This window comes from Sitophilus oryzae, unplaced genomic scaffold (genome assembly GCF_002938485.1).
Source record: "Sitophilus oryzae breed Bouriz unplaced genomic scaffold, Soryzae_2.0 scaffold_1693_pilon_pilon, whole genome shotgun sequence".
Classification (NCBI taxonomy): Eukaryota; Metazoa; Arthropoda; class Insecta; order Coleoptera; family Curculionidae; genus Sitophilus; species Sitophilus oryzae.
Genome location: NW_022146383.1, coordinates 2,322,595 through 2,348,511, shown reverse-complemented (window position 1 = coordinate 2,348,511; position 25,917 = coordinate 2,322,595). Strand labels below are relative to the sequence as shown.

Sequence of the window (25,917 nt, the reverse complement as noted above, 5' to 3'; positions counted from 1 at the left end):
GCGTCGAGCGCGTGTTTCCAGGCTTTAACATAGGAGTTTTCATTTCTTTCAGTTAGTTATTCTATGGTTGGCACTAAAATACAAAAACATAATTTGACAGGAATAAAATATTTGTCAATGTCAAAAACAGGTTGTAAGTTGTTAAAAGGAGTGCATATTTTTGTTGAAAAACACAATTTTTAACTAATTTAAACAGTTTTAATTTTGTTTGATCGGTGTAAAAAGTTACATAAATGTGTACGAATTATTGTAAACAGAATACAGGTCAAGATGAAAAAGATATGGTGTATTTTATGCATTTGTGCATGTCTCGGTTTTGTATTTAATGATGAAATAGAACAGGTAAATAGTTATTATATTTAAATTATAATGAATTACAATTTGATATCATCCTGCTTTATTTAATATCAAAGAAAATTGATGGACTGAACACAGAACTAGCAAAGGAGTCTGACGAAAGGCTGTTGGTCTATGCCACTTTAGATGGTACCTTTGCGGCTTTAGATAAACAAACAGGAAAAGTATTATGGAAAATCAAGGACAGTAAGTTAGATAATATCAAACGTGATTAAATATCTATTATTTCTAATTTTTTTTAATACTTTTAGAACCCATAGTCCAAGTTCCATTAGACACATCAGAAGCTCTTGTACCGATTTTTTTACCAGACCCCAGAGATGGGTCCTTGTATTTAATGGGTAGTAGTAAAAAACCACTGAAAAAACTACCGTTTAATATACCCCAGTTAGTGCATTCGTCACCATGTAGGAGCTCTGATGGCATATTATATACTGGTAAGATAATATATTATATTTTTGTTATGCAAATTTTATAGTTTTTATGTTACACTTGGTTTATATAACATGAATTTTTACTGATAAGAAATAAGTAACATGGCATTGTTGTAAATATTTTTATGTATTTCGCTCATTTTTAAAGTAAAAACGTGGGAACTATTAAAAATTTAACTATCTTGGTTATTTTAAATTGAAATATTGATCAAAGTTGATTGGATATTATCAAAGAAAATGTATTTTCCTTGTTTTAATATTGAGAAAATATTAAAATTGCTGTTAGTAGTTTTTGTAGGTCATCATTATTGATTTGATGAATATTTCATTCGGAAAAGACTCTTTTTGCAAGTTTAGTAGAGTTTAATTTATTATTTAATTATGGAGAAATTATATTGGAATTGTATATTATTAAATAAATCAATAAAAGTTCAGTAGAAAAAAATAGTTTATATACAGCAAAATTGCTGAGAATGGATATCAAAAGATATTAAATATTTCATTTTTAACTTTTTTATTCACTATATTTTTACGTTTTATATATATTTATTATTTTTTTATATTAATTTTTAGTTCTTTTTTCTTCTTGTTAAATTTTTTAATTTTTATTTTGTATTTTTTACTAATACATTTTTATATTTCCTTTTCATTTATTTTTTTAACTTTTTATTTTGTTTATTCACAGAATAAAATTTTTATACATACATATAAAACTTGATTTACACATCATAACTGACGTGTTGATCGGCTTTTTACAGATGTAAATATAAAGTATTTTATATTATTATTAATATTTAGGAAAAAAGAAAGATATTTGGTACAAATTAGACCCCAAAACTGGCAACAAGGAACAGATTATAGGATGGGGTGATAATAGCCCCACATGTCCAGTCGAAGTCAACAATTTCGTGTATATAGGGCGTACCAAATACACCATAATGATGGTAGATACAAATACCCATAATAAAAAATGGAATGTAACATTTTACGACTATACAGCTGCCGATATGGGTAGCGAGGAACTGAATATTTATGGTAAAAAACTATAAATGTTTTAGTAATTTTTTTCAATTAAGAATGATGCTCCAGATTTGGTACATTTTGCTTCTACATCAAGTGGTAAAATACTAACGCTGGATAGAAGAAGAGGTTCACTACTTTGGGAGGGTGATCTTGGCAGTCCTGTTATAGCCATTTATTTGTTATCTTTGGATGGGTTGATTAAAGTACCATTTACCAGCTTGTCAAATCATACCATTCATTATTTGGCTAGTGAAATTGATTTTCATAATGGGCTGGTTGATAATCCCAATCATATGAAACTATAGTAAGTATATTTCTGTTATTTTGATCTTTTCTTTTTAAAATACAGGTGGGTCTCGTTTTACGCGGTTTCAGTGACTTGTTTTATGCGGTTTACTTTTACGCGATTTTACTAATTCCATATTAGATAGGAAATATTTATATGTATGTAACTCAATATAGGTACCTCAATACAAATCAACGATTTGTCGAGTTATAACATACGATGAGAAACGGCAACATAGATATCCCACGCGTAGATACTTGTCAAAATTGTCAATTTTTTTTTCACAAAGAAACTTCTTAAACGTGTTTCTGGGGTTGAAATACACCACCCCTAAAAATATTTGCATTTATTTAAACTCATCATGTGTAGTTTATGTAATAAAAAGGTTGTTTCGATATACGCTGTTTCGATATACGCTGTTTCGTTTTACGCTGCTTCGTTTTACGCTGTCTCGTTTTACGCTGTTTTTAAGGAAAACTAAAGGAAGTATAAATATTAATTTTCATTGAATAAATAATTTTTAGAAACATCACTGCTTTTTGAATTGAAATTATTTTGTACCTATAGTCTATTTATTTTTATAATTTTGCTTAATTGTTTTCTTATAAAAAATATTTTTTTTAAATTCTTTTTCTATTTCAGTCCAACTTTATATGTTGGAGAACACCATCATGGCCTCTACGCCATTCCATCCTTAGTAGATCAAAACGTGGTCACTATCACAGCCTCAGACGACGGGCCCCTTCTTCTAGGAGGCCCCCATGCTCCAGATCCCCCGCGTTTGTACCCCGAGTACCCCCTACCGGGCCACAACTACAAACTACCCAAGGAAGCCCAAGAAGGCAACTTTCAGAGCCTCTCCAACTTTGAAAATCACATCGTCATCTATACTGGTCACTATAACGTGCCTAACTATTCCCAGTCTGATTTTTTGGGGCCAAATAGGCCAGTATCTGAGATTAAGTTACTCACGGATGCTAGTAAAGAGTTTTTTGACAAGTCCTTGAAGAGTAATGTTGGTACTCAGACAGAGGATGACAAGGAGACTGCCAGTGAACGTCAGAAAGTTAAAGAGGGGTATTTTAGAGGTTATTATTTGGATTTGAGGCACTGGATCAATCATCAGGAGAACAAAGGATTGAAGTTGAGCTTGATTATAATGACTGGGATGGTGTTTGGTATGTTTTGGTATCTTTTGATGCAGGTGAGTTCAAATATAGAGTCCTTGAAGAGTGTTATTTAAGAACGTGTTTCTTTAAGCGATTTTAAGACAAAAAAGTACTTTATATTCGAAAATAAAACGACCTCAAAGATATTTAGGTTATATAACTAAAATGTTTAAATAATTTTTATCTCAAAAGTAGTGTTTGGTATCAAATTTCATTAAATTTTATAGCTAATTTAAACCTATGAGAAAAAATGAATGTATTTATTTAAAATACAACAATTACTGTCAAATTCCGATACTTCCGGAAGTGCCGCCATATTGAAAATATATTTAATCGAGAGATCTTATTGTGAAACACTGATGTACTGCGCTATATGCAGTATATACAGAGTCGCTGATATGTATGGGAAGGGTCGATTATTAGCTAAACTATAAGAGGTACCGCAAAAAGTTAAATATAAAAGTTATAGGGTTTTAAAATATAATAAATTTAAGTTTACGTCGGTCATAAAGTGGTGGTACATAAAAGTTTTATTTCTTTAAATAGAACCCTCTGTATATTATTGCATATTTCGGTTCTTCCTTCAATTCTAAGCAAAAATCGAGATACACACAATGTACCTTAAACCACCCGTTTCCGAGTTACTGACTTTTAATAATATCACTTAAACAATTCAATTTAATTAATTTCGATATGTTCGGTTTCATTTAACAATGCCATTCTGCGGAAACTATGATACTTAATAATATTTGACATTAGTTTTCAAGTCAGCATTTATAGATGTATAAAATTAGATTATATCAAGTCTGGAAATTACAAAATTTAAGTTTAACATTTCAAAATCGAAACTTCATAATTTGAAAAACGTTGAACACATTGTGTATTACGATTATACCGGGTGTTGCATCGTCGGACGGGACATAGGAAATCCCATGTAAATTTTAATGGGGTCAATTATTGGCTTCCCTAATTATTTTAGAGAATAATTCTATTTAGGTTTATTGACGAGCACTAAAACCCACATTCAAAAGAATAACTTTAGATATTTTTGATTAGCTCGTTTACGAGTTATCGCCGATTTCTTTTTAAATATTTCTCCTTTCTTATGGCCCTGTATTTACTTATGAGCACCAGTCAAAGTGAAAGATAACTGTCAAATGAAGTTGTCATTTCAGAAATTTACCTATTTAGTGCTTTATTATTATTGAAAACTCATTCTACATCGGAAATCTTAAAGATGTTTTTTATAACTACAAATTAATATGAATTAAAGTAAAATAAAGTAATCAATTACACGGTTAATTATAGTATTATTACAATATTCAATAACTTATTAATTTAGGTACTATTAAATTGTTAGAACTTTAGGATTTAAGATGTTCAAATATTCCTCCATCGACTGCTAGACAATAACCCAGGCGAGCATAAAATTCTCTTCTTACATTCGCCAGTTGGTAAATTGAAATTCTATTGCATTCGGCAGAAATATTTTTAACTCGTCTAGATTTGGGTATTTTTTATCCTTGTATATCCTATTTTTTAAATGGCCCCAGAGAAAGAAATCATTTGGCGAAATATCAGGAGACCTTGCTGGCCAATTTACTGTATGATTTAGGCCAATAACGTTTCCGTTAAAACTATTGTCTAAATATTCCCGAACAGCCAGGGTACTATGTACCGGGCAGCCATCCATTTGGTACCAAACTTCCTGATTTTCCCTAGCGGCATCATTGTAAAGCAGGTAAATATGGTTTTCGAGTAGTTCCAAATAATATTCTGCATTTAAATTTCGCGTAAGAAATAATGGCCCGATAATATTGTGTCCGAATGTCCCTCCCCAAACATTTACTTTCTGTGGATATTGCGTCCTTATTTCGATAAACCTGTGTTGGTTTTCTTTGTTCCAATACCGATAATTTTGAACATTGGGTTCATTATTTAAGGTAAACGTGCATTGGTCAGTGAAACATATGTTTTTTAAAAATTCCCTATCCGTGTTTGATCTTTCCATCATATCAAAACAAAACGCCTGCCGCCGTATTTCGTCCCCATCTCGTAGCTCTTGGTGCTTTTCATATTTGAAGGAATAGTATTTATGTCGTTTCAAAATTCGAAACGCTGTAGTGTGATTTATTCCTATTTCATCCTCAAGTTTCCTTGCGTTGATCTTTCCATCGTTCTCTTCCACGCACAATACAACTTCCAAGTCGATATCATTTCTTGCATCTTCTCTTTTTTCCTGCCTTGCTTCACATCTGCAGTTATTTATTAGGGTACCTTTGGTCTCAAATCTCTGGATATTCCTTGCGATTTTCCAGGTATCGGTCTATTCGGATACAGGGCAGCAAACATATCCGACACCTTTTGATAACTATTTCCTTGATAATACCATTTAATCATCAATACTTTTTCTTCGGTAGTGTAATTGATGGCTAATATTTTCGATGTAGGTATGAGTTTTTAATAATAATAATAAAGCACTAAATAGATAAATTTCTGAAATGACAACTTCGTTTGACAGTTATTTTTTACCTTGACTGTTGCTCATAAGCAAATACAGGGCCATAAGAAAGGAGACATATTTAAAAAGAAATCGGCGATAACTCGTAAACGGGCTAATCAAAAATATCTACAGTTATTCTTTTGAATGTGGGTTTTAGTGCTCTTCAATAAACCTAAATAGAATTATTCCCTAAAATAATTAGGGAAGCCAATAACTGATCCCATTAAAATTTACATGGGATTTCCTATGTCCCCCCGCTCCACGATGCAACACCCGGTATACCTAAATTCAACAATTTCCGAATTATGAAGTTTTGATTTTGAAATGTTAAACGAAAATTTTGTAATTTCCAGACTTGATATAACCTCATTTTATATAATACATCTATAAATACTAACTTGAAAACGAACGTCAAATATTATTAAGTATCACAGTTTCCGCAATTAAAAACTCTATAACATTTATATTTAACTTTTTGCGGTACCTATAGTCTGTCCAACGAGAAGATCCTTGACAGTGATAGATGTGTCTGTCATTTTAATTTCAAAGTAGTTTATTTTATTTTACAAAGAAATAAGTTGGTACAACTGGAACGTATAGCAGGAAATTAATATATGTATTTAAAATTTGACTGACAAGTAACTTCAAAATATTGTGAAAAAAATTGTATAAAACTGAAAAATGTAATCGAGTTATTTTATTTAATAAAAACGGTATGTGTTAATACAAAACAAACAAAAACAAGACACCACATACCAAAAAATATAAAAAGAACTATTTCTTACTTTCAAACTTTATGAAACTTCCCGCATTTATGATTATATTTGTCAATATAACTTATGTACAAATACAAATTTGTAATATTCTGCAGGAATAAATAAAACAACATAAATAAAACAAACTATTTTATTAATAATAACACTTACCAAATTTTATACCTCACAGGTTCATAAATTAACTTTAATCTTAATTTTTTTAACCAGTACCTTTTGACATTATTTTTCTGCAGTACTAAAATCCATTATTTACCTATCGTGCGATGTCGATATTTTACAGCTACTCCAGTTTTTAGTATGTGTTTAGAGTATGGTCCTTCTACCATATTCGAGATGCACTTATCTACGACGAGATGGTATACGAACTTTATTGATAGTAACTTTATTGGTGTATCTGTATAAGACTTTCTGCCTGGGCAGCGAGTATTAACCATAAACGGTGCTCTGGGTTCTACTGTTAATTTTCACTCGATTTTTCCTCCACTTGACTTCAAAAGACACAAAACACACGTAATAACACGAATCAAAATGCATCGTCTTCCAAAACGCAGGGTATTTGACAAGAGTTGTCACAAAATTATAACCTATAATTTGGCAAGACTTTGACAAACGTCAAAAATCTAAAGGCGAGTTCATACGCATCGGCGTCCGTTTGTCATTCATCGTTCCGTCAAACCAATTAAATTGAAATACGATCTGTTCCTTTTTGAAATAAACCAATAAAACTGGTTAAAAATAACAAGTGACGACGCATGACGAATTTATATTTAAACCCATCCATAGTTAACTTAAAAATTATTAGAAACTTTTTTTAGTAAAATAAATAGATTGGTATGGGACGTCATCTGCTTTTATTCAGTCATCGCCTGTCGAATTCTTACTTGAGAAAAAAAACAGAGTATATTATATTTTACCTAATAAATGGCCGTTCCCATACATGTCAGCGACCCTGTATTATACAATTTTGTACTTGAAAGTTATTGAGAATCTAATATCACTTGAAAACGTTGTACACTATTAAAAATAAAGGATATAGAAATCTAAAAATCAATATTTTATTATTGTATTTACATTTTGGTATTATAGCGATATCACAATTCAAGAATCTTAGTATGCTAGAAGATGATTTTTTATGATGTTTAATATTAGGTTAGGGAAGTTCAGAACCTGTCCCAAAATGGTTCCAGAGGCAGCCAACAGAGTTCAGTTGGTCGTAACGGAAACATTACTGCTTTTTCAGAAGAATTACCAGGTGGATTGGTCAAAGTAGGCAAGATTACCTTCCATCCAGAACAGTTATTAGGCAAAGGGTGCGAAGGAACATTTGTTTACAGGTAAAAAAATAAGACATACAACAATGTTCACATATTTTTTGACAAATTTGTGTTTAAACCTGAATAATATATATAAGAATCGCTTTTAAATCGTCCTTCGACGTTGTGCGATGCCTGGTCGCCATTGGTTTCGTTCATTCCTGTCTCCGTCACGCAGATCCCTTGAGCTCATCACCTTCTTGACACCCTCCATCCAGTTTGTGCTCGGTCTTCCCTGTTTCCTTCTCTTTTGTGGAAGCTAGTTCTTTTGTGGAAGCCATGTCCATACTACTTCAGTTGGGCACTCTATTTCCTCTACTATGGTTTTCTGTCTACCCATTTTAGTCCTGATTGTCTCATTTCCTACTCTATCCAGCCTTGATGTTCGTGCAGATCTCCTTATCGCGTCCATTTCTGCCGCCAGTAATTTTCTTTTGTTATTCTCCGTTAACCTCCATGTTTCCGCCCCAAATAACATATTGCTCTTGATTATCGCATCATAAATCCTTAGTTTTTTGTCTTTACCTATTTCGTTACTCCAGAGTATGTTATTCAGACATTTTATTGCATTTCTGGCCTTGACTATTCTCGAGCTTATTTCGTTGATCCGTGCTGGCCACGATTCACTGTGATCCGATTCAATTCTCAGTATTATTTTTTACGGCTCATCGTTCAAATCTTGTGGATCCGTGCTGGCCACGATTCATTGTGATCCGATTCAATTCTCACGATTCTTTTTTACGGCTCATCGTTCAAATATTGTGGATCCGTGCTGGCCACGATTCATTGTGATCCGATTCAATTTCAGGATTCTTTTTACGGCTCATCGTTCAAATCTTGTGGATCCGTACTGGCCACGATTCATTGTGATCCGATTCAATTCTCACGATTCTTTTTACGGCTCATCGTTCAAATATTGTGGATCCGTGCTGGCCACGATTCATTGTGATCCGATTCAATTCTCAGGATTCTTTTTTTACGGCTCATCGTTCAAATCTTGTGGATCCGTGCTGGCCACGATTCATTGTGATCCGATTCAATTCTCACGATTCTTTTTTACGGCTCATCGTTCAAATATTGTGGATCCGTGCTGGCCACGATTCATTGTGATCCGATTCAATTCCTCAGGATTCTTTTTACGGCTCATCGTTCAAATCTTGTGGATCCGTGCTGGCCACGATTCATTGTGATCCGATTCAATTCTCACGATTCTTTTTACGGCTCATCGTTCAAATATTGTGGATCCGTGCTGGCCACGATTCATTGTGATCCGATTCAATTCTCAGGATTCTTTTTACGGCTCATCGTTCAAATCTTGTGGATCCGTGCTGGCCACGATTCATTGTGATCCGATTCAATTCTCACGATTCTTTTTACGGCTCATCGTTCAAATATTGTGGATCCGTGCTGGCCACGATTCATTGTGATCCGATTCAATTCTCAGGATTCTTTTTTACGGCTCATCGTTCAAATCTTGTGGATCCGTGCTGGCCACGATTCATTGTGATCCGATTCAATTCTCACGATTCTTTTTTACGGCTCATCGTTCAAATATTGTGGATCCGTGCTGGCCACGATTCATTGTGATCCGATTCAATTCTCAGGATTCTTTTTTACGGCTCATCGTTCAAATCTTGTGGATCCGTGCTGGCCACGATTCATTGTGATCCGATTCAATTCTCACGATTCTTTTTTACGGCTCATCGTTCAAATATTGTGGATCCGTGCTGGCCACGATTCATTGTGATCCGATTCAATTCTCAGGATTCTTTTTTACGGCTCATCGTTCAAATCTTGTGGATCCGTGCTGGCCACGATTCATTGTGATCCGATTCAATTCTCACGATTCTTTTTTACGGCTCATCGTTCAAATATTGTGGATCCGTGCTGGCCACGATTCATTGTGATCCGATTCAATTCTCAGGATTCTTTTTTACGGCTCATCGTTCAAATCTTGTGGATCCGTGCTGGCCACGATTCATTGTGATCCGATTCAATTCTCACGATTCTTTTTTACGGCTCATCGTTCAAATATTGTGGATCCGTGCTGGCCACGATTCATTGTGATCCGATTCAATTCTCAGGATTCTTTTTTACGGCTCATCGTTCAAATATTGTGGATCCGTGCTGGCCACGATTCATTGTGATCCGATTCAATTCCCAGGATTCTTTTTTACGGCTCATCGTTCAAATATTGTGGATCCGTGCTGGCCACGATTCATTGTGATCCGATTCAATTCTCAGGATTCTTTTTTACGGCTCATCGTTCAAATATTGTGGATCCGTGCTGGCCACGATTCATTGTGATCCGATTCAATTCTCAGGATTCTTTTTTACGGCTCATCGTTCAAATATTGTGGATCCGTGCTGGCCACGATTCATTGTGATCCGATTTAATTCTCAGGATTCTTTTTTACGGCTCATCGTTCATCCGTGCTGGCCACGATTCATTGTGATTCGATTCAATTCTCAGGATTCTTTTTTACGGCTCATCGTTCAAATCTTATACTAAGGGTTGACATTTCTGGTCTTGGGTGCCGGTTCATGTGTACGAAGAGTACGGTCAACACGCTTAGTAAAATAAGATCTACTGAATAAAGACAGAAGACGAGTATTCTCCCAAGCGCATGGAATCTAGCGTCAGATTAAGTAGTTATGTAATATATACTTCGTATTTTTGCTCATGCCGACTTATTAGATTGATTGTCATAACCGATACAAAGGTTCGCTTGCCAGCAGGGTAAATCCTGCTGGGTAAATCCGGATTTATCGAAAGTAACACCTAGGTATATGTATTCGTTATCCAGTTTTATTGCTGTTTGATCTGATCCAATGCAGAGATATTTAGTTTTTGTGATATTCATTTCCAGTCCCCAAACCTGGTATTGTTCTTTAAGTTTTCGTGTCATATATTCCAAGTCATCTTTGTCTCCTGCACAAATAACTTGGTCGTCAGCGAATTGCAAAGTGTATAAGCAAGAATCTTCACTTATTGGTATGCCCATGCCTCTACACTTGCTTTTCCACTGCTTTAACACTTGGTTGACGTATATTTTAAATACAGTTGGTGATAGGGCCACACTCTTGTCTTAATCCTTTTAATATTTTATTTCCAGTTTTTATTGAGGAACAAGAATAAATTTTTCAATTTGTAGACAAAGGTAAACTAACAAACGAAGTAAAAAAACAAGGTACACAAACAAACAAACAAAAGATAATACAAAACATTATACAAATAATATTGTCAGTCTTATTGTTAAAATAAACATTTATAAATGTTTACAATGTCAAAGAACAAAAAAATAAAAATAATATTCAAAAATATTTAGCTAGTTTATAGTAAAATATCAATGACCTCTAAATAAATTCATTTCGATGGCATTAGTAAATATAGCAATAGCAAACATTAGACCAGTGTTTACAAGATCAAATTTGATTTTCAAAATATAATTCATTTACGGCGTAGAAAGCCTTGTGTAGTAAATAAGAGTTCAATGCTTTGCGAAATGAAAAAAATGATGTTATGGATCTGATTTCAAATGGCAGGTGATTGTGCATTTTTTTCGAGTTGTATAATATTGAACTTTTAACTAACTCTGAGCGTGGGGTAGGTAGATAAAGATCTTGCTCCGCGTTCCTGAGTGGATAAGTGTGAGATGGCCTTTCTTGAGAAGCTGATACATGTTTACGTATTAGGCAAACGGATTCAAATATAAATAAGGAAGGAAGAGTCAATATTTTTAACTCTTTAAAAAAGTCCCGGCAATGAGTTCTGCTGTTTAGTCCCAGTGAATATCGAACAGCTCTCTTCTGGAGCTTGAAAATGCGGCCAAATTGAGTCGCACAACACGTACCCCAGAATGGAAGGGCATACCTGAGGTGCGACTCAAAAAGTGCATAATAAACAGTTCTAGCCACTGACAAGTTAAGCTCCTTAGAAACGGACCTTAATGCAAAACAGGCAGAGCTCAATTTTTTCGACAAAGCTTCGATATGTATGTCCCATCTCAGAGAATTTTCCACAACAGGCCCTAAGAATTTTACAGATTTTACGACGTCAATGGTGGTGTTGTTAAGTACAAAAGGCTGCAACGAGTTTTTATACGACAAAGCTTTAGTTTTAGAAATGTTGAGACTCAGGAGGTTCGATTTTTTATATATTTTTTGTTTTGCTGTTATAAGTGTGTGATTTAATCTGGTTAGTTTAAGAGATTCCCACAGTTTGGTGATAGGGACGCTATCGTAAGCTTTCTGGATATCGACAAACATTAGGTGTATATCTTCATTTATAGCTATTTTATTTCTATGAGGAGTTTCAAACAGAATATATTATCAGTGCAGGATCTCCCAGCTCTAAAACCCGATTGTTCTTCTTCTTCTTGATCTTTGTATTCATCTTAATTTAGATCTCTCTACCAGATATTCTGCAACCTGAATAAAACACTATAATTTCTGTTTTTTTTTATGAATGTACTAGCTAACAAAATAAAAAATAAAGTTTCTTAATCTGTGTGGTAAAATAAAACATTTTGTTTAGGGGTGAATTTGATAATAGAAGGGTGGCAGTAAAACGACTCCTTCCCGAGTGTTTTACCTTCGCAGATCGCGAGGTGGCGCTACTAAGGGAAAGTGACGCTCATCCGCACGTCATAAGGTACTACTGCATGGAACAAGATAGGATGTTCCGATATATCGCTTTGGAACTGTGCCAAGCAACATTGTCTGAGTATATGCAAGGAGATTGCGATACTACGACTATCAAGCCTTTAGAGATATTGGAGCAAGCTACTATGGGATTGGCACATCTACATTCATTAGATATAGGTAAGGTACATAGACAAACTAACAAAAGCAAGACTTTTCAAAGGATTGAGGAAGTCGAATTATTGTTTTTGCGCTGGCCAGTTGAGTCAGAAATCATCGCGCAGTCGCACTCGTCAAACCTAACCTAAATAAAACGAAAAACGTTTTTGTCTTGAACCATCCTTGAACGAACTGTTGAATTCCTGATTTTGCGTTTTGTTTGGTTATTACTATTATTTTATTAGCGTACAAAACGAAAACAAATAATTTAATACATTTTACATTTATGAAGAACATAATAATTACTATGATTATACATATTATTGTGATTACATCGCTAACGTAGACAAAACGAAGGTCCTACAAATTGACTGTAAGTTATAAGAATCTTTATCTTTTTAATCTTTTTATGATTTGAATTTTCGTGCTTTATATTTTATAATAGACTCGAAATGTTAATATTTTTGCAAATTCTTGTGAAAATGTGAAGTTTATGTTTTTGTTTTATATTTGAAAAAGTTTTATATTTTTAAGATGTTTCTTGTTGTTCCTATTATTAATATTATAATATACATAATTATTTTTTGTACCTTTGAAGAATATTGCTTTTATTTCGTTTACCATAACTGTTGTTTTTTTATCATCTTTTTGTTATTTTAATAAGAGAAATACGTTTTCGTTTATTTAACTTTTGTTTTTATATCTGTTATGTCCAGAAATTATTGTTGATTTTACCGATGGAAATAAATTTATTTGATTTTAATAAACGCTTTTTTAATTAAACATCCTTGTCTATAAGGTACTACTGCATGGAACAAGATAGGATGTTCCGATATATCGCTTTGGAACTGTGCCAAGCAACATTGTCTGAGTATATGCAAGGAGATTGCGATACTACGACTATCAAGCCTTTAGAGATATTGGAGCAAGCTACTATGGGATTGGCACATCTACATTCATTAGATATAGGTAAGGCAGCGAGAAAAATCCGTTGTTTTTATTTTAAGAATTTTATATTTATGTTTCACATAATTATTTGCATAAAAACAATTTAAAGGTGTTAAATAATTACTAACTTGATAAAGCAAGGGCTATACAGGCTGTCCCAAAAATAAGTGCAAGCATTTTAATTGGTAGTATATTACGGCCTCAGAAACACGCCTATGAGGTATTTTTTGCGAAAAAAATTTTTTTGGGAATTTTTTGAAAAAAGTTTTAAAAAAGTAGTTTTAAAATTAAAAAGACATAATTTCTTGATGATATGGCAACATAGGTGGTAGCTTAAATTTACAGAAAGAGAAGATCCAGTGGTTCTCAAAATTTTAGCAAAAAATATTTTTTTTTTGGAAATTTTCAAAGTAGAATAACTCGATTATTTTGGACTTATTTGAAAAACGGTACAGAGAAAAAATGTTTCTTTTGACTACTTTTGGTGATCTACCACCCCTTAAAGTACTTGCACTTATTTCTGGGGCACCCTGTATACAGGGTGTCTCAAAAAACATGTACCATCTCTCGTAGGGAGAGCCCTCACATAAAAATAACATTTATTTTTTACATCGACATAGGTCCGATTCTGCTTTGTTTCGTAGCTACAGGGTGTTAATGTCTTAATAATCTTTCGATTTATTATAATTTTCTTTCAAGTACTTTTAGCGTTTTGAATGAAATTTTGAGGGTAAAAGTTACTATAAATACGACATATTTTAAAGCTAAAAATATGTCGATATATTCATCAGGGACTAGGTTATCACTGGAATATTTTTCTAAAAAAAGCGTGTACGCCACAGAATTTTTTTTCTCTTGTCGACGAATAGTGTAAGCAGTTTAATGTCGATTAAAAGTTGTCTTTTGATATTTTGTCGATTTCGGCCTCCTTGATGAGTTAAACGCAATTTTATTAATTTGCCTTCACCCAAGTCTAACAGCAACCTTTAAAAAAATAATATCATTAACTTGCGAAAGTTTTAAATAAGTACTCATTGATTCCTCATTAAAAAATATGAAAAACAGTTCCTATAAACATGGGTATGGAAATATTGAGTTTTAGAGTTACAGGATGTTAAAACTTTTTAAAATTAGTTTTTTTGTAATTATCTTAAATACCATTATTTTTTATTTGAAATTGCTGTAAGCTGGACTAATAGTAATAATAACTAATGGTAAAAAATGTCTATATAGTCTGTCCAACGAGAAGATCCTTGATAGTGATAGATGTGTCTGTCATTTTAATTTCAAAGTAATTTATTTTATTTTACAAAGAAATAAGTTGGTACAACTGGAACGCATAGCGGGAAATATTTGAAGTTTGACTGACAAGTGATTACTTCAAAATATTGTGAAAAAAACTGCATAAAACTGAAAAAATGTAATCCAGTTATTTTATTTAATCAAAACGGTATGTGTTAATACAAAACAAACACGAACAAGACACCATATACCAAAAAAATAGAAAAAAGAACTATTTCTTACTTTCAAGCTTTATGAAACTTCCCGCATTTATGATTATATTTATCAATATAACTTATACCGTATGATCGCAGTAAAAATTTTAAAGCTTTATTTCTCCAAGGGTATCAATGTTTTTAATACTAAATATTTAATGAAGTTTATTTACTGATCAGTTATTGTGAATAAAAATAATACTACCTTATACAGAGTGTCTAAAAATTTATTTTAAATAATTATTAGCTTCATACGGCAATAACTTCTTTAATTTAAATGGAATGCCCTGTATATTTTAGGAGAATCAGATGCACAATTAAATTGTCTATCAAATTGTATTATACCATTTTTTACCTATCCCTTCAAGTTTTCGTATAAAATGCATTTTCTTATAATTTAGACCTCATTTATCAATATATCAATGGAATATTGACATTTTAGATTGTTTTTAAAGCAACAAATGTACAAAATGTACAGACTAGTAATATTATCGTTTTTAGCAAAACGATAATATTACTAGCCCATTTGTATGCAAAAAGAAAACTATTTAAATCTTTATAAAAGAGTATACCATTAATTAAATATAACACCATTATTTGCGCCCATATACTAATTAATTACATACTTAATTGTGTTCGTTATTAAATTATTATAAATAAATGTGGATTTGAGTCAGAAATCAATATAATAATAAGTTATCAAATTAAAGTCTCTGTAGTTATAAATAAGCATTTATTAAAAAATGAAATATCATTTTTAAGGTGTTACTTTTTATCACACTGTCTAATGCCCATACAAAATTCAGTTTTTTAGTATTTGGAGCAATTATTATTAATCAAAGCAAACAGTCAGTTAATGTTGTTTGAATACTGGAATCATATTAACTGATCCTCTTTAACAAATATTTAAACAGTTTTTTTTTATTTTTTAATGAAATAAACGAATTATATCGACAATATTAATATTTGTGCTCTTTAAAAATTTGGTACATCTTTAAAAATAATCTAAAATGTCAATAGTCCATGGGTATATTGATAAATAAGTTCTAAATTACAAGAAAGTGCATTTTCTACGGAAACTTAAAGAGATAGGTAAAAATGGTATAATATAATTTGATAGACAATTAAATTGTGCATCTGATTCTCGTAAAATATACAGGGTGTTCCATTTAAATTAAACAAGTTATTGCTGTTTGAAGCTAATAATTATTTAAAATAAATTTTTAGACACTCTGTATAAGGTAGTATTATTTTTATTATTGCAACACAATAACTGATCAGTAAATAAACTTCAGTAAATATTTAGTATTAAAAACTTTGATACCCTTGGAGAAATGAAGCCTTAAAATTTTTACTGCAATTTCACAAAATTGAAAATATTTCAAAAACGGTAAGGTAAACGCCCTGTATGATTTTTTAAAAAATTTCATAATATGTAAAAAAAACAAATAATAAATTATGCTTGTCCAAGCGTTTTCCCGAAAGACTAACCGTTTTTTAAATAATAAATATTGTAATATTTGAGGGACGTTTTCACCCTCTTGGAATTTGAGATTCGAGAAATCCCTCCATATCGAACCTCTACACCCCACAGTCAATCCGTTTGCCAAAAATCGGCTTTAAACGTCAAGCAGTTTAAGCAGAATCGTGATTACTCAATGGTCATATTTTATGAAACACCCTGTATAAATTTATAAAAAATCTTAAAATATGTAAAACAGCAAAATAAAATATACGTGTTTAAGAGTTTTTCCGAAAAGCTCACCGGTTTTTTCCGAAAAACTCACCGGTTAACCTCTACACCCTAAAGTCAATCTGTTTTCCAAAAATCAGCTTTTTACGTCAAGCGTTTTAAGCAGGATCGTGATTAATCAATGACCAGATTTTTCGAAACACCCTGTATAGATTTTTAAAAAATCTTAAAATATGTAAAAAATAAAATAAAATATACGTGTTTAAGCGTTTTTTCTGAAACTTGACCGTTTTTTAAATAAAAAATATTGTAATATTTGAGGGGTGGTTTCACCCTCTTGGAAATGGAATTTCGAAAAATTCCTTATTATCGAACCTCTACACCCTAGAATCAAGCTGTATGCCAAACTTGAGCTTCTTACGTTGAGTGGTTTGAGCAGGATCGTGATTAATCAGTATGTCAGTCACTTAAGGATTTTATGTATTAGTATAGATTTTTATTTTAATTTTATTAATTGTGATTAATAAAATTGAGTTTATCTCATCAAGGAGGCCGAATTCGACAAAATATTAAGAGATAACTTTTAATTGGCATTAAACGCAATTTACGCAATTTTGATATCAAAAGAAAAAAGTCAGTGGCGCTGTTTTTTTACTGGTTGGTTTATTTTTCAGTTCATCGAGATATAAAACCTCACAACGTTCTAATATCCGTTCCTAACTACAAAGGCGAAGTAAAAGCCATGATCTCCGATTTCGGTTTATGCAAAAAACTCCAAGTTGGAAGAGACTCATTTTCACGTAGATCTGGAGTCACCGGAACAGACGGCTGGATTGCTCCAGAAATGCTCACAGGAACGGGCAGAACAGTAAGAATTCCTTCAGTTACCTTAACATTAATTTTTGGACTATTTTAGAATTATTATTTTTTGACAGACTGCATCTGTAGACTTATTTTCGATGGGTTGTCTATATTACTACGTCCTCTCCAATGGTTCTCATCCTTTTGGTGACGTTTTGAGACGTCAAGCCAATATTCTTAATGGTACTTATGATTTGACTCGTCTGCGTGGTCAAGATTGGGAGACTGAGTTGCAGAAAACCCTTTTGGAGGCGTTACTGTCTTCTGACCCTGATGAAAGACCGACTTGTGATGCGGTTTTGTCCCATCCTATTTTTTGGAAGAGCCAAAAGATACTGTCATTTTTTCAGGTAAGGAAATATATCCAATAGTATTGCGTGTTTGATATGAAATTGTGACTTCATAATTCTGCATATAAAGTTATGATTTTTTATAGTTTTTATTCAAGTTTTGTAACTTGAATAAAAGTAAAAACTATTATATTTTTGTTGTTTTTCGTTGGTAGGATGTCAGTGACAGGGTTGAAAAAGCTGAACCTGATGATGATGTGCTTTTGGAATTGGAGGATAATGCTTCTCCAGTAGTTAAATTGGATTGGAGGGTGCATATTCACGAAGAGGTAGCCAAAGATTTGAGAAAATACAGAACATATAAGGGAACCAGTGTTAGAGACCTTTTGAGAGCTTTAAGAAATAAGGTAAGCATAGAGTTCATTAATTTTATAATGTGTTAATTTTATACCGTATGATCGAATAAAAACGGCGTCAGCGATGGCTATGAAATGAAGATCGCTGTCATTTTATATGTGAATTTATATGGGAAATGTCATCGATCGTCATTTCCCAGCCAACTGGACGCCGTTTTTTTTCGATCATACGGTAGTAATGTTAGTGTAAAATTACACTAACATTCAACTAATCTTATTATTATATCATCAATCTCGTTATCTTATACTTCTTTCTCTTTCATTAGTTAAGTGTAATTTCATTAGTTAATTGTATTCAAAATCGATATCTTCTTCCATTTCATTCTCAGCAGCTTCTACAATTCATGGATGTTCTTCTCCATTTAGTAAATTTTAATTATGGGCAATATACACTCACAGGTACGAAAAACGGGCACCTTAAAATTTTAATGTATTTTAAAGTATACAGGGTTGTTCACCACATACGACACGGAGTATTGTAGCTAAACGATGAGATTTTTACAAATTGTAAGTTTTGGGTTCGATGAAGGACTATTAGAGGTACAATTTAAAAATAATTTTACAAGATACAGAGTGTCCAAATAAGTAAAAAATATCAAAGTTGTATTTTTTTAAATGGAACACCCTGATATTATTACATTTTTATTTCTACGATTAAAAATAAAGGTAAATTTGATTAAGATTTATTATACTTAAAACTTACCGTTTTTGAAATATTTTCAATTTTGTGAAATTGCTGTAAAAATTTTAAGGCTTCATTTCTCCAAGGGTATCAAAGTTTTTAAAACTAAATATTTACTGAAGTTTATTTACTGATCAGTTATTGTGTTGCAATTATAAAAATAATACTACCTTATACAGAGTGTCTAAAAATTTATTTTAAATAATTATTAGCTTCAAACGGCAATAACTTGTTTTATTTAAATGGAACACCCTGTATATTTTACGAGAATCAGATGCACAATTTAATTGTCTATCAAATTATATTATACCATTTTTTACCTATCTCTTTAAGTTTCTGTGGAAAATACATTTTCTTGTAATTTAGAACTTATTTATCAATATACCCATGGACTATTGACATTTTAGATTATTTTTAAAGATGTACCACATTTTTAAAGAGTACAGATACTAATATTGTCGATATAATTTGTTTATTTTATTAAAAAATAAAAAAAAACTGTTTAAATATTTGTTAAAGAGGACCAATTAATATGATTTCAGTATTCAAACTACATTAACTGACCGTTTGCGTTGATTAATAATAATTGCTCCAAATACTAAAAAACTGAATTTTGTATGGGCATTAGACAGTGTGATAAAAAGTAATACCTTAAAAATGATATTTCATTTTTTAATAAATGCTTATTTATAACAACAAAGACTTTAATTTGATAACTTATTATTATATTGATTTCTGACTCAAAAATCCACATTTATTTATAATAATTTATTAACGAACACATTAAGTATGTCATTAATTAGTATATGGGCGGAAATAATGGTGTTATATTTAATTAATGGTATACTTTTTATAAAGATTTAAATAGTTTTCTTTGCATATTAATGGTTAGTAATATTATCGTTTTGCTAAAAACGATAATATTACTAGTCTGTACATTTTGTACATTTGTTGCTTTAAAAACAATCTCAAATGTCAATATTCCATGGATATATTGATAAATGAGGTCTAAATTAAAAGAAAATGCATTTTCTACGATAACTTGAAGGGATAGGTAAAAAATGGTATAATACAATTTGATAGACAATTTAATTGGGCATCTGATTCTCCTAAAATATACAGGGCATTCCATTTAAATTAAAGAAGTTATTGCCGTTTGAAGCTAATAATTATTTAAAATAAATTTTTAGACACTCTGTATAAGGTAGTATTATTTTTATTATTGCAACACAATAACTGATCAATAAATAAACTTCATTAAATATTTAGTATTAAAAACATTGATACCCTTGGAGAAATGAACCTTTAAAATTTTTACTGCAATTTCACAAAATTGAAAATATTTCAAAAACGGTAAGGTTTAAGTATAATAAACCTTAATCAAATTTACCTTTATTTGAATCGTAGAAACTAAAAATGTAATAATATACAGGGTGTTCCATTTAAAAAAATACAACTTTGATATTTTTTATTTATTTGGGACACTCTGTATCCCAAATATATCCTAAATATATATTTATATATCTATATAAATATTTTTAAATTGTAGCTCTAATAGTCCTTCAACGAACCCCAAACTTACAATTTGTAAAAATCTCATCGTTTAGCTACAATACTCCGTGTCGTATGTGGTGAACAACCCTGTATATTGTGTTCTAGTGAATCAATTTTGATGAATTTTTAAGCAGTTTGTAGCTAAATTATTTGACTTTTTAATATCTCTTTCTAAATTAAAAATGAAAGTATTCATCTGTCAATTATACGGAGGAAAACAAAACGTTCATATTTTGGTGAAAGTTTGAAACACCCTGTGGAGTACAATAACAAAACAAGAAATTTAAAAATAATTTTGTCATCTAGGTATATCTTTTCTTGATAGTTTTTTTATTCATCTTAATAGCTTTATTTTTTTTGGGAGATATTCGCTTTTAAAGAATACACTAACATATTTTCGAATTTTTTACATTAAAACCATACTTTTGCTTTTGGTCCTAGTCTACAGACCTATAAAATAGTGTTTATGATTTATGGAATATGGCAGTCTTTGACAAATCTTATTGTCTGTTGGACAGTTACTCCAGCAAATATGGTTTCAAGTCCTAAAGTTGATCTCTACCATGATCAATTAAAGCAGCAATAGCCGATATTTTAGAACCTAAACCCATCTCTACTAGAGTAAACTCCAATAAACAATAATAATATGACTTTTCAATGATAGTGACATTACAAAAGCAATAATACTATTTTAAAAGTTAAGGGATAAGGACCCAAAATCAATGCTGTAATGTATATTAAAATTGCTGTAAATCGTTAATCTTTTATTCAAAAGCGAATATCTCCAATAAAAAATAAAGCTATTGAGATGAATCAGAAAACAAACTAGCGGAAAAAAACGTACCTAGAGAATAAAATTATTTTTAAATTCCTTATTGCTTTGTTAACATATTAGGGTGCCTGTTTTTCGTGTCACTGTAAGTCTATTTCTTCTTGGCCGATGAACAAGTCCATAAGTACTAAAGGTTCTTTCGGTTGCGGTCTTTGACGAAGGTAAATTTAAAATGTCTACAGCCAACAAATATATTATAAGAATATATTGCTAGTAAGGAACAGAAATTGAAGCCAAATTTTTGAGACGGAGCTATACAAAATAGAGGTGGGAATTCTAGTTCCTTGGGAGGAACTAGTTCCTTAGTTCTAGTTCCTCCAGAGGAATAGTTCCTTGAACTAGGTCTTTAGTTCACAATAGTTCCCGACTAACACTGACATTCCCGTTGCTTGCTAATGGGTTTCGTTGTCAGTCAGAACTATTCACAGTATGATCTGTATAATTTTTATAATATACGAAATATAACGAGACGTGTAATTGTGTATGTTAAAAACATATAGGTAAGTTTTATTGCAGATAAAAATAAATAAAAAAGAAACTCAAATAAGAGTTGAAAAAACTATATCACAAATCAATTGGAGCGAATATTACGAAAATATGACGAAAAATTACATTTTTCTCACTTTCAGAATATACTTCGTTTTATAAGATATTTCTTAATTTTATGGACCTAAAGTAAAACATTTCCATAAAATATTTAAAGAACAAACTAAAAATCAAAAACAGTATCTACAACAATTTTCTGTGGTAATTACGCCGGCTGGCTGTGGCAATAGACAAGGCCGAATCCATCGTCGTTGCCTTGTATTATATCTCGGATCTGCCGACTGAATAGATTCCCGTGACCTAGTCTTTTAATTAGTTCCTCTAGGTCCGGATCCGATAGCCGATAGCATTGTAAGCATACGGCTGGCACTCTCCACGCCTGCCGATCCGTACGTAAACTAGTCTTTTATTTAGTTCCTCTAGTTCCTTTAGGTCCGGATCCGATAACATACGGCTGGCACTCCCCACTCCTGCCTAGCATCGATCGCGCTGGCCGATGAGCCGATCCATACGTAAACTAGCCTTTTATTTATTTAGTTCCGCTAGGTCCGGATCCGATGACATACGCTGGCGGCTCTGGCCAATCCGTCGCATATAGGACCTGAGGAACTAGTTCTTTGAGAAACCAGGAACTAGTCGGAATAGTTCACTGGAACTAGTTCGTTCACGAACTACACACCTCTAATACAAATACAAAATCCACATAAGTCGATCCTTTTCGTTCAACATCTTTGAACTACGCAAGCGTGAGAAGTGCTTCTCGATTAGTTGATTTATTTCATACTAACCAATAGAAGTAGTTTTCTAAGTTTCTATCTACCCCGTAAATCAATTTAGCGTCTGACTATTCACGCCTTTACTTATAAATTTAAATTTCAAAATAAGAAACGGATAGATATGATGAATATCTAAAATAAGAGGTCGAAATAATGCCATTACCAATAAAAAAATAATATATTAAACGTTATTAATATTTAGAGTTTATAATAGTGCGCGGGCAGGTGACTGCGAGACGAATCAGCTCGTTTTATTGGGTCCGTACGCACGAAAATCCTGTTGAACGAAAAGGATAGACTTATGCAAGATTGATATTCCTATTTATTTTCTTTGGCTTCACTTTCCACTCATTGTGTAAATGTGGTACTAGCAATATATTCTTAAGGTGCGTATTCATTATCCGAACGAACGAACGAACGAATGAACGTGCGGTATATTTAGACGGGGACCGAACGCATGCGGCCGTTCGTTCGTTCGTTCGCTCGACCATCCGTTTCGAGTCGGTACATCAAAGGCGTTAGCCAACAAATGCCTCCGGTCTTCTCGTGCGGTCCTATCGTGCGGTCCCCGTCCATACCACTAGCGTACGTTCGTTCGTTCGTTCGTTCGTGCGGATAATGAATACGCACCTTTATAATACATTTGACAGCCAACATACTCATTTTGCCCATTTACATCACTATCTGTGCCACTCTCTGTTTTTCCAGTGGACGGTCTGCTTTTCTCTAGCCAAAAAATTGTTCTAAAAGCAATAAAAAGTGTTGTTAATCATTAATAGTTTTTTTTTTCATAAATATTTTTCTATTTCAGAAACATCATTTTCGAGAACTGACCAAAGAAGCTCAACAATCGCTTGGGGAAACCCAGGAAGCTTTCGCTCATTACTGGACCAGCAGATTTCCTCTTCTTCTCGTCCACGCTTATCTCACCATGCAGTGCGTTTCTCACGAGAATACATTTCACAATTACTATCCCAAATCCTACAAATACTCTGTCTCGAATTTCAAGAGACAAGCCTTAATCTATCTGGATCAAAATCCAGTAATTTTACCTGATGACGCGAATTTAGATCATTTTGAAAGAAAGAAGGAGTTTTATAGTGAGAATAACGAAAACTATCGAAGTTACAGTGCGAGAAATAGTCCAAGGAAGAGGTATAGTCCAGCTCAAGAAGCTAGCGGGGGACTCTATAGAAATTTAAACCAAAAACCGGTAGATGTAAGTGAGGTTAATATTAGTTTTAAGGAAAACACTGATAAGAGGTTTTACCCAATGAGAAGGTCGAATAAGAAGAAAAAGAAGGTGGATGAGCCGTTGGTTTGGGCTATAAAAGATGACAAATAATGTCTGGATTGTTTTTTATACTGGTGGTAGATCTCTGTAAGTAAAAGACTAATTTCAATAATTTACCAAAATATTAATAAAAGTCCAAAATTATTAGTAAGTTTGGAGATTTGAAAATGACTAATCATATATTGTGAGAAAATGAAATGATTAAAATAAATTTAGTTTGAAGGGTCAAAGAAAAGAGACTATAACAAATTTTTCTCTTCGAGGTGGAATATCAATATACAGGGTGGTCCGAACTGTATTCCGGAAATTTCGGCAGCATATTCTGCAGATAAAATTAAGTAAAAAAGTTCGTAGAAGTTTCATTTTTATTTCGATTTTTTCCAAATAATTTCTGCATTAACGTCAATATTTGGATGAAAATTGGCGTCTGGGAGTTTTTTGACATGACAAATTTGATTTTGATGACGTTGCTTCAGAAATTGTTTGGAAATAATCGAAATAAAAATGGAACTTCTACACCCTGTATCTCCGAAACTAAGCATTTTAGGGCATACATTTATAAGAACTTTCTTACATATTTTTATCTGCAGAATATGATTTCCGGAATACAGTTCGGACCACCCTGTATATTATATATTTGACTTGTTTGAAAATCCCCGACCGGTTCGAGGTTATTAAAAGGTAAGGTTGTCTTGTAACTCGATCCACCATTATCGGGCACATCTTGGACACAAATTGCAGAAAATATTTCGAAACATTTCCCCGAAAAGTTATAGTAATAAAGCCATATAAAATATACAGGGTGTCCCAGAAATAAGTGCAAGTAGTTTAAGGGGTGGTAGATCTCGATAAAAGAAACATATTTTCTCTTTATCGTTTTCAAATAAATCCAAAATAACGGAGTTATTTTACTTTGAAAATTTCCAAAAAAAATGATTTTTTGCTAAAATTTTGAGAACCACCGGATCTTTTCTGGATTTTCTTTCTTGTAAATTTAATCTACTACATATGTTGCCATATTATCAAGAAATTATTTTTTTTAAATACAAACTAAAAAAAATTCAAAAAAAGTCAAAAAATTTCGAATTTTCAATTTTTTTTTCGCGAAAATAACCTCATAGGCGTGTTTCTGGGGTTGAACTATACTACAAGTTAAAATACTTGCACTTATTTCTGGGACACCCTGTCTAGATTTCGAAAATGTTTCCATTTTGTGTCAAGAAACAGACACGATTATTAGAAACATTACCTAAAATGTATCCAAAAATGCTACTTGGGCGGTGCACTATGGACGAACCTTTACATTACAACGCTCGCTCTTCGCCTTTAAAGTTGAGATTATACCGTATGATCGAAAAAAAAACGGCGTCAGCGGTAGCTATGAAATGAAGATCGCTGTCATTTTATATGTAAATTTATATGGGAAATGTCATCGATCGTCATTTCCCAGCCAACTGGATGCCTTTTTTTCGATGATACGGTATTAAACCGTTTTTTATTTTAATTTGAAATTTATAATTAAGAGATTATTTTACAAAAAAAGTTTTATTTAAATTGTACTCAATGGGAGACCTAGATACAAGTGATTTTTTGTTTGTAAATATTTTTGACTAACCGTTTTTAGGTGAAAATTATACAAAATCCCGCATTTTTTTGCTAAATTCAAATTATTTTAAATTAGTTCAGTAATTTTTTATCTAAAAAATACTGTATTTGACTTTTTATCCTTTTTTTGGTTCACCTTTCTTTAGTCCTTTTGTTAGCCCATACCGTGCTGGTAATTCTTACTTTTGGGTTGGTATTTACATGTGTGGAAGTAAATCGCATAGGGATCTTATTAAGTCGGAGTGAGAGAAATGCGACGG

General features: G+C 32.2%; 1 protein-coding gene across 2 annotated transcripts; it reads left to right on the top strand.

The window, feature by feature from the left end:
- Nucleotides 1-125: 125 nt before the first annotated feature.
- LOC115881026 (serine/threonine-protein kinase/endoribonuclease IRE1) lies at nucleotides 126-24,395 on the top strand. Of its 2 annotated transcripts, XM_030898380.1 has the most exons (13): nucleotides 126-342; nucleotides 414-543; nucleotides 609-794; nucleotides 1,590-1,826; nucleotides 1,881-2,118; nucleotides 2,743-3,304; nucleotides 7,698-7,882; nucleotides 12,399-12,515; nucleotides 13,464-13,633; nucleotides 17,476-17,669; nucleotides 17,737-18,012; nucleotides 18,168-18,359; nucleotides 23,570-24,395. In XM_030898380.1, the coding sequence occupies exons 1-13, from the start codon at nucleotides 271-273 to the stop codon at nucleotides 24,101-24,103; spliced, it is 3,093 nt and encodes a 1,030-aa protein (XP_030754240.1). In that variant the 5' UTR covers nucleotides 126-270; the 3' UTR covers nucleotides 24,104-24,395. The 2 variants fall into 2 exon arrangements, with proteins under 2 accessions (XP_030754240.1, XP_030754242.1); XM_030898382.1 differs by lacking the exon at nucleotides 13,464-13,633 and having other exon boundaries at nucleotides 12,399-12,685.
- The last annotated feature ends 1,522 nt before the right edge of the window (nucleotides 24,396-25,917 follow it).